General features: G+C 29.0%; 2 protein-coding genes across 3 annotated transcripts; one reads left to right on the top strand and one right to left on the bottom strand.

Moving 5' to 3' along the window:
- The first annotated feature begins 3,571 nt into the window (after window positions 1-3,571).
- On the top strand, window positions 3,572-5,706 carry LOC100166875 (histidine triad nucleotide-binding protein 1). 2 transcript variants are annotated; one of them, XM_003247721.4, is made up of 3 exons: window positions 3,572-3,881; window positions 4,963-5,140; window positions 5,212-5,510. In XM_003247721.4, exons 1-3 carry the CDS (start codon window positions 3,648-3,650, stop codon window positions 5,268-5,270), a joined length of 471 nt encoding a protein of 156 aa, XP_003247769.2. In that variant the 5' UTR covers window positions 3,572-3,647; the 3' UTR covers window positions 5,271-5,510. The 2 variants fall into 2 exon arrangements, with proteins under 2 accessions (XP_003247769.2, XP_001952234.2); XM_001952199.5 differs by having other exon boundaries at window positions 3,598-3,881; window positions 4,963-5,067; window positions 5,212-5,706.
- Window positions 5,697-8,445, bottom strand: LOC100168950 (probable dolichol-phosphate mannosyltransferase). Its single transcript, XM_001952186.5, has 5 exons — window positions 8,304-8,445; window positions 6,508-6,607; window positions 6,339-6,449; window positions 6,087-6,277; window positions 5,697-6,005 (listed from the first exon to the last, which is right to left on the bottom strand). The coding sequence occupies exons 1-5, from the start codon at window positions 8,396-8,398 to the stop codon at window positions 5,786-5,788; spliced, it is 717 nt and encodes a 238-aa protein (XP_001952221.1). The 5' UTR covers window positions 8,399-8,445; the 3' UTR covers window positions 5,697-5,785.
- Window positions 8,446-8,804: the final 359 nt, after the last annotated feature.

Here is an 8,804-nt window from a genome sequence, read left to right as displayed (position 1 = left end):
CCAAAAAAAATAATACTTGCAAAATTTGAAATCAATTATTCAATTTTAAGCCGTGCCCTTGAGTAGTTTTGTCATTTTTACAGAAAATCCTATAAATTTTTTTTTTCAACCCAAAAAATATTAAACAACAAATATCGTGTCGGAAATTATATGAGGATCTCAAAAATGTCATTTTGTACATTATTACATTGTTTATTACTGAGATAACTACAATTTTAAGTAAAAAAAAATGAAAAAGCTCATAAAATTCGACTAAATGGTATTTTTTTTTTTTTTATTTATACCAGTCGAACGGTTCAAAATACAAACTTCTAAAGTATACTATTATATATCTATGATAGTACCTCGGTTTGTTGTTGATGCATGACGCGTTACCTAATGGATATTGTGATATGAATAATTTGAAATTTATTATAGACACCTATTATAGGTCAATTTTTATTTTAATACCATAGATAAGTATATATATATGTCTAATACCTAGACTGACATACCGTCTCCGCTCAGAATCGTTTTTCTTATACAATGATATTATATCATTGAATTCAAATTTAATACCATCCATTACACAGTGAACCACTTGTAACCTACTGTACACCAGAGTGATATCCACTAGCCCACCTTTTTTATATTTTATACTGTACATACTTAAGTTTTAAGATTAATTTCAACATTTGTATTGGGCTCGTCCCGTTTCATAAATAAATAAATAAAAGACGTAGTTATTCCCCATTTAATCTTAAATCCGCGTGTATCGGAGGGCTCTTGTTATTGTTGATCTAAGTTTATTCCCGGATGAGTGCTTGTTCCCTTCGGGTCTTAGGAGGAGCTATATTACTTAGTACTATAGGAGCCATTTTAAAAGGGTAGATTAGTTCCCCCTATGATTCTCATTTCTGAGTTGAGCTGCATAGGCGCAAATAGGTTGGGGGGGCTTTAGGGGCTAAGCCCCCCTCCCCGAAAAAATGTCCATAGCCTCCCCTCCAAACATTTCCTACATTTTGTTTTAAGCTTATTCAATATTATCAAAGTAAGGTCCTATTAGCCCTATTAGCCCCCCAAATCTCAAACGCTATTTGCGCCTATGTTGAGCTGGGTAACTAGTTTATTGGTATGTATGCTATTTATCCATACCAGGGTGCATAATTCCACAGCTGAATATAGTAGGGTTAGCATGCTTATTCGTAGGGTATTTGCATCACCTCCCCATGATATACCCATAGGCGCAACTAGAAGCCAAACACTGGGGGTGCTAAAATTATGCAGAAGACATAGAGCCCCACACCCCCAAACACCTACCATACAACAATTTTATAATTATTATAATCATTCCAATCCACACTATAAAACCATAAGCACACTAATATTTAAGTATTAAAGCTATAATATACCTTATAAACACATAAGTTATAGTATATAATTTGTTTAAGTGATAAAAATAATAATAAAGTTTAAATGAAATATATACATATTTATTATAATTGGAATGACCTATACTGCTTTCCAAATTTTGTTTTTAATTATAGGTAGCGTATTGCGTGTACACTAAATATTTCTAATAAACAAATACCAAATGCGCAGGCCGCAGAGCGGTGGAAAAACCGAACAATAACATTAGGCTAATCGAATTAACTACAAAGTGACAATACTCTATAAATAAACTACTGGGTTTATCAATTTATCCCTTCTCTGTTACCTAAAACCTTCATATCTTTAAATGACATTAAAATTACGGCTGATTGAAGAATTTATTACCTATCTATGATTGCAACGATATAAATATATTATATTATATTATATAATAATTATATTCTTAATTCTACAATAATTGTATATTTTACATAGGTATCTAATATATGATATAACTATAATCATCACAACCAATTTGTGTTTGTCCTAATAAACGTCAAATACAAAAAAAAACACATTTTTTTCATGATTTTTAAATTTTTGGTGGTTTTGGTGTGGGGGTGCTAAATAAAAAGCTTGGGGTGCTGAAGCACCCCCAAGCACCCCCCTAGTTGCGCCTATGGATATACCACTCAATTTAGCAATTATACTATGCTTTATTTTCGCTGATATTTTGGCTAGATGGTTCTTGAACGTAAGCGTCCTGTCTATTACCACACCCAGGTACTTAGGATAGGATTTGTTTTTCACTAATTGCTCTCCAAACTGCACCCATATCTTCTGGTTTGCTCTTCTGTTATTCAGAAGGGAGAGGGTGACTTTTGTTTGACAATTTCAGTTTCCAATTTAATTAGTTTTTTTTTTCTATGAATGTCAATAAAACTTTATTTGTTGAGTAAAAATACTTGAAAATTTAATACAAGGCTCCTTCAATATTGTTACAATGACATTTGAAAAATATTAAAAATCCTTCGTCACAGTTTTTTTTTATTAGCATTTAATGTCTTATTTCCATGATATTATGTAATCAATTAAATATGATTATACAATAAATTATTACAAATTATAGTAAATATCTATATTCTATAATAATATTTTGAAATCATGATACCTACGTCCTACATTCAAAAAATCAAAAATAGAAAAATAACTGCTCAAATATTTAATTATTTTTTTACAACTTTTTTTTCACTGTGACTGAATGAGTAGCAGTAACAGTGCCTGCTACTTGTACATAAAATAACAGTGATCACTGATCACATTATCGTTACTCGTTATCAATTATTCAGTTATCATCTAGCACGGACTACTACAGTGTAGTAGTCCGTGTCATCTAGCAAATTCACAGTGTGATAAATATTTTTCACAGTTTAAAACATGGATATAGATACTAGTATCTATATCCGTGGTTTAAAATCACTGTTGAAAGTGTTAACTGTTAAGTCATTTATATGTATAGGTACACAATACACGTCATAATATGCAACAATTTCTTGTATAGATACAGAAAAATGTCCTATATTCCTATCCAGTATCCACTGTCCAATGTCCATATCTTTATAATCTATGCAGCACATGCACGAATTTATCGATTAAAGTGATATTGTGATTGTGTGAATGTGCAATAGGTCAATGTCTCATCATACTATTTACTATTTTACTATAGAATTTTTTATTAGCTATGGTTATTACATAGAACGTTATTATCAGGGGTGGATCTGTATTCTGTAACGGGGAACATGTAAAATAACATATAAATGATACACAGCGTGCCAGTTACATCTAATCACTTTCAATCGCCAATTGATATGTGAAAGTAAAAAGTAGCAGTTAAAGTAGCAATCACTGCTATTTTCACTGTGATTTATATTATCACAGTAGCAAATTCACAGTGTGATAAATATTTTTCACAGTTTAACATCACTAGCATGAACTACTACTAGTAGTTCATGTATTAAGGTGTACTCGTATCAATATTCGTTTCCACATTCCAGTCAGGTTAGGTTCAGTTCAGTATATCTATGTTTCATCTACACTTGCACCGGCCTGCACTGGTATGGTTATCAGTGAGCTATCAGTGAACTGTTTGAGTGCAACCGTGGTGCAACGGTGCAGAGTGGTGGAAAACGCTATTAGTTCGTGGTATAAAACCATAGAACAATAAAACTATTACATTATCATAGAACAATATGGCATATTTTTATTTATCACATTAATATTTTAATCAACACTCATCAATGTTTGCTCTCAGTCGAAAGTTGCTGCATTTTGTATCTTTAGTACAAATAAGCAATACATCTAAGACGTGTAGTTATCGAACAAGTAGTTATAATCTTATAAGATTTTCAGGTCCTAGATTCAAAATGTCCGAGGTTGAAAAATCTGCAATCGCTACACCTGGCGGTGATACAATTTTTGGTAAAATTGTTAGGAAGGAAATACCTTGCAATTTCATATACGAAGACGATCTTGTAAGTGTAACTTATGATTAATGAAGTAGTAATGAATGTGATGAAAATAAGATTTACTATATATCTATATGTATAGGTATTTACTACTCTTGCATTTTATACACGTCTACAGGAGTAGATAGGCCTATGAAGACAACCTGTTAGTAGCTCAGAGGTACTGTTCTTTTAAAAAGTATTGTCAATAAAAGTTGTCCATTATTTATTATTTTGTAAATGAAAATGTCATTTTTAAATATTGTTTTTCACAACATAATACTTTTCTGTTCTAGTAAGTAATTTATGTGTGAGGGAATAAGTATTTAATTAACTCTGATGTGACAATTAACATTTGTGAATTTTTTATACTTGGACTTAAACATTTTCCCTATATCAAAAAAAGGCATCTTCGCCCAACATGTCAATTAGAAATTCTCTGAAATTACTCATCTATTTTGAAATTCAAATATTAATTATTAAATACTGAAGTATTGATACAATACATTTCCTAATATAATATTAAAGTCCAAAATTGACCAAGTTACAGCCAATCAAAATACGCGCAATTTTCTGTTTTTTTCATTGTAATTTTGAAAATAATTATTCTAAAATTTTTCAGGATTATTCATAGTTCACAAAATAAAGTGAAAATTATTATACCGAACGTTTAAATATCCTCTAAATTAATATTAATGAAAATGTTAATCCTAAAAAATTTTAGAAAAATGTTATTATTTTCAGAATTACAATGAAAAAAACTGAAAATTGCGCGTATTTTGATTGGCTGTATATTGGCTTGATACTTAATTTTGGACTTAGAAAGTTGGTTCAACTACCAAAATGAATTAAAAAATTAGTAGTTAAAGTAGGTGGTTGTCATTAAAGAAAAAAAAGTTGTATTGCGCATGCGCAATTCTAATTGAGTTAAAAAAAATGCATAGGCTATCAAAAAGTGTATTTTTATGTAATAAAAACCAAATAGAAAACAGAATTCAAATTGCATTCCCCTACTCAAAGAATTGAGTTTTCTCAATTAGCGATTACACACTGTATACTGTCAATGCAAAGTTTTTCATGTATATTATAATTTTATTAATTTTATTAGTGTGTTGCATTTCATGACATCAATTCTCAAGCACCTGTTCATTTTTTGGTAATACCGAAGAAACCAATTGAAATGTTATCTGCCGCTGACAGCTCTGATGAAACGGTACATTACTTTGCAATTAAAACACATAATATGCTTCATCTCCTGAAATTATTATATACATCTAATAGTATACGTAAAAATAAATAAAAAAATCTGCCTCCAGAAATATATTTAAAAAATGCTAAAAATTATTTTTGATTTCAGTTACTTGGACACTTAATGTTGGTTGCAAGCAAAGTAGCAAAAGAACAAGGATTGAATGACGGTTTTCGTTTGGTAGTTAATAATGGAAAGGATGGGGCTCAATCGGTTTATCATTTACATTTGCATGTCCTTGGTGGCCGCCAACTTGGATGGCCTCCTGGCTAATTATTATTAACACTAATTTTAATATTTATTTAATTGTCAATATGTATATGCAAATTATAAAGTGGCTCAGTTATAATTATGTTGTTGCATTTTTAAAAAATACAATATAAGATAAATATTTACAACTATGTCAATAGCTTAAACAATATTTATATATAGACTATGAAATTTAGTTTTCATTGGCCTTTAAATAATTAGTTATTTTATGATTTATTAATGTCATTAACTCAGTAAATAAAATAACTAAAAACTGATGTGAACTAAAAAATAATTGAGTAGATTAGAATTAACAGACTAAAGCATTAAAACAACAACATTAATAGTGATTAATCAGTGGAACTCCGTTTATAATAATATTAGCAAATAATTGTGTATAAACGATGTTAGGTAAATTTTATAGTAAAATATTTTATGTTGTAGCAAACAAATATAACAGAGACTTTACAAACTGTACAATTTCCGATCCTCCTAATTTAGACTCCCCATAAACTCTGTCGACAAAGGTTATTGGGACTTCGCCAATAGTATAATTTAGTTGCCTTGCACGGACCATCATCTCCATTTGGAAAACATATCCTTTTGATATACACGATTCTATTAATTTTTCCAGAACTGGCTTTTTATACAATCTGTAAATAAAATTAATTTGGTACTACCTCAGTTTTTAAGTATTTGGTACAAATATTTGATTTTATAAAAAAAAAAATTACCTAAAACTACCAGTAAGATCAGATACTTTAGGTCTCAATAATAATTGGCTAACAAAATTAGCACCACGACTAACTAACTTTCTTTTAAAATCCCAACCTGAAACTCCTCCATTACCAATATATCGTGATCCAGTAACAACATCATAATCTTGTTCAGCTTGTTTTTTTAGAAAATCCAGTATAAATTTTGGCTGAAAAAAAAATGTTAAAATTAAATACAAATACGTAATAACCCTATGAATTTTAACTTACATGATGTGACAGATCAGCATCCATTATAATGATAAAATCCCCAGTGGCATGTTTCATTCCATGAATATATGCAGTACCCAATCCAAGTTTTTTCCCTCTAGGTCTTAATAACTTAACAATATATTTTATGGTTAATTAAGGATCAAAAATAAATCTATTTGTGTCTTACGATTTTATCTTTTCCATAAATGGTTTCGAGTTGTTTGGCTACTTCTAAGGTTCCGTCTGGACTGCCATCGTCTATTATAATTATTTCATATTCTATCTCACTATAACCAAAGAATGCATAAGTTATTAACCATAAGTGTATTGGGTACATTTTAATAAAAATAATTTTCTTGGTTATTATAGTATTTTAGAATTTAAATTAAAATTTAAAACACGGCTAGTTTGTTAGATTCTGAACAGAGCAATGAATGTATTGCTTTTACAATGCGTTTCTTTTTTGTGAGTACGATCACCTTTTAGAGCAGTAAAAATGCTTCCATCTTCAACTGCATTTATTTATGATACAAAAATGATCTAGTTAGAGGGATCATAAGTACAAAATTCCCAGTACTTTTTTTAATAATTAGGGAAACCTGGGAATTTGTACACTAAACAAGTTTTTAACAAAACTAATACTGTTATAATATAAAAACAAATAACCAGATACTTGAAATTTTCAATTGTTTATATTAACATTTTCTATACATATAACTTTCAAAATATCCTGACTTTTGAGCTATTTATACACTTGAAATTGTTATTTATATTATTATATTTTACTACCTATACGTAATGACATTTTAAAAATATTTAAATTAATTTTAAGCTATTTACTATTTATACCATACTACTATAAAAAAATATAAATTAAATGTTGAAATATACTTAATAACAATTTGGGTTTGAATTTAGGATAAAATGTCATCTATGGCTAAAAATATTGTATGATTTAAATTATTATTCTTAGAAGAAAAAGATATATATGCATTTATAAAATCTTGTCTATTCATCAATGTATGTTTAAAGTTTAAATCATCACAATTTTCAGAAACCTTAATTATGTTAAAAAGAAATCCACTATAATTAATTTTACTTCACACATTTACGGGAATTTGGCTGTATGTAAATTGTAATGTAAAGATCAAGCATTGCACAAAAAAGGAACTTGAGACAAAAATATTCTACAGTGAAAGGTTTTTAAATTTTTTCCGGTTTCAGATTGATGTAATGAATGTAATTTTTAGGTTTATTTAAAGCACAACTGGTTGCTAAGGGTTGTTATTCATTTTTCTAAATAATCAGTATCATAGACAGGGCTAGAAGACAGATGACTTATGGAAAATGTATTTCGTTTGGGTAAAATAAACAGTACCGATCCATCAGAATCTGAATAATACATTTCATTTGTATCTGAAGAAAAACTATAATAGTCTATTGAATTCATTGGTTGATCTAAGTATGTAAGTTCTTTGAACTTTCAGTTTTATCTATATTAAGGATTATATTCTTAATTATGATGGAAAATTTACTGGTTTTGCTGTTTAAAAATCTATAGATTTGAATAGTGATCTGGAATTATTAATAACACTCATAAATCATAATTTGTAGGATGGAAATGAAAAATATGTGTTAACAAATTGTTGTTAAAGATCTTCATTAACATTATCACTTATTTTCATACGTATTTCAGTATTTGTATCTGGTTGTGAATTTATATTTCTGAAAAAAATGTAAGAACTTAGCTTACATCTATTTATATGTACTATACTATTATATATAATAGTATAAATTTTCAAACATACACAAGAAATACATTATGATGAGTAATTGTCGTCTTCAAGAAAAAACAATTAATCATAGGTATTAGATATAATATATTTAATAATATTATTATCATATTATTCAATATTCAAATCAAAAAAAGTTTTATAATATCTTGTTTTACATATTGTACATTAAATAAATAAAATGTATTACCTAATTTCCAAGTATTTGTGGATTAGATAAACTATAACAGGTAAATTTTCTTTTTCATTATACGTCGGCAGTAAAATTGAATATTTTGGTGGCATCTTGAATATTATAATATAATATAATTTATTAAATTATAGTTGAAACATAAAAATGTTCATACTATATTCTCATTGATGACTTCACCAGTTCACTGATAACAGGGGTACGAAACTCTGTGAATTGGCCGTATCGGGCGATTGTAGCCTTGAACACGGTCTCCAGGGGGGCGTGGCATACGTAATCTATGATAAAAGTAAACAGTGGAAACAACCCGACCCCGCGCAGAATACCCTACCTATTAGGCGGAAACGGTTTTTCAATACGGGTATAACATCATGTCAGTGTTACGGAAACAGTTTCATTGTTCGGACTTCAGATCATAGGTAAACACTTCACCCATCAGCTGATCGAGTTTCGCTTCTATATTGTTCTATGCTGATAATCAAGATTAAAGATAGTATGGTT

Source organism: Acyrthosiphon pisum, chromosome A2, assembly GCF_005508785.2.
Source record: "Acyrthosiphon pisum isolate AL4f chromosome A2, pea_aphid_22Mar2018_4r6ur, whole genome shotgun sequence".
NCBI classification, from domain to species: domain Eukaryota; kingdom Metazoa; phylum Arthropoda; class Insecta; order Hemiptera; family Aphididae; genus Acyrthosiphon; species Acyrthosiphon pisum.
This window is presented reverse-complemented; position numbering and strand designations above follow the sequence as displayed.

What these genes read in the sequence shown, in the direction of transcription:
- LOC100166875 (XM_001952199.5), top strand. Translation starts at nt 3,648, where the DNA reads ATGTTTGCTCTCAGTCGAAAGTTGCTGCATTTTGTATCTTTAGTACAA. An exon ending in TCATATACGAAGACGATCTT is followed by an intron (nt 3,882 to 4,962) that starts GTAAGTGTAACT and finishes TAATTTTATTAG; the next exon opens with TGTGTTGCATTTCATGACAT. An exon ending in CTGACAGCTCTGATGAAACG is followed by an intron (nt 5,068 to 5,211) that starts GTACATTACTTT and finishes TTTTGATTTCAG; the next exon opens with TTACTTGGACACTTAATGTT.
- LOC100168950 (XM_001952186.5), bottom strand. Translation starts at nt 8,398, where the DNA reads ATGCCACCAAAATATTCAATTTTACTGCCGACGTATAATGAAAAAGAA. An exon ending in TTTATGGAAAAGATAAAATC is followed by an intron (nt 6,450 to 6,507) that starts GTAAGACACAAA and finishes TATATTGTTAAG; the next exon opens with TTATTAAGACCTAGAGGGAA. An exon ending in GATCTTACTGGTAGTTTTAG is followed by an intron (nt 6,006 to 6,086) that starts GTAATTTTTTTT and finishes TTTTATTTACAG; the next exon opens with ATTGTATAAAAAGCCAGTTC.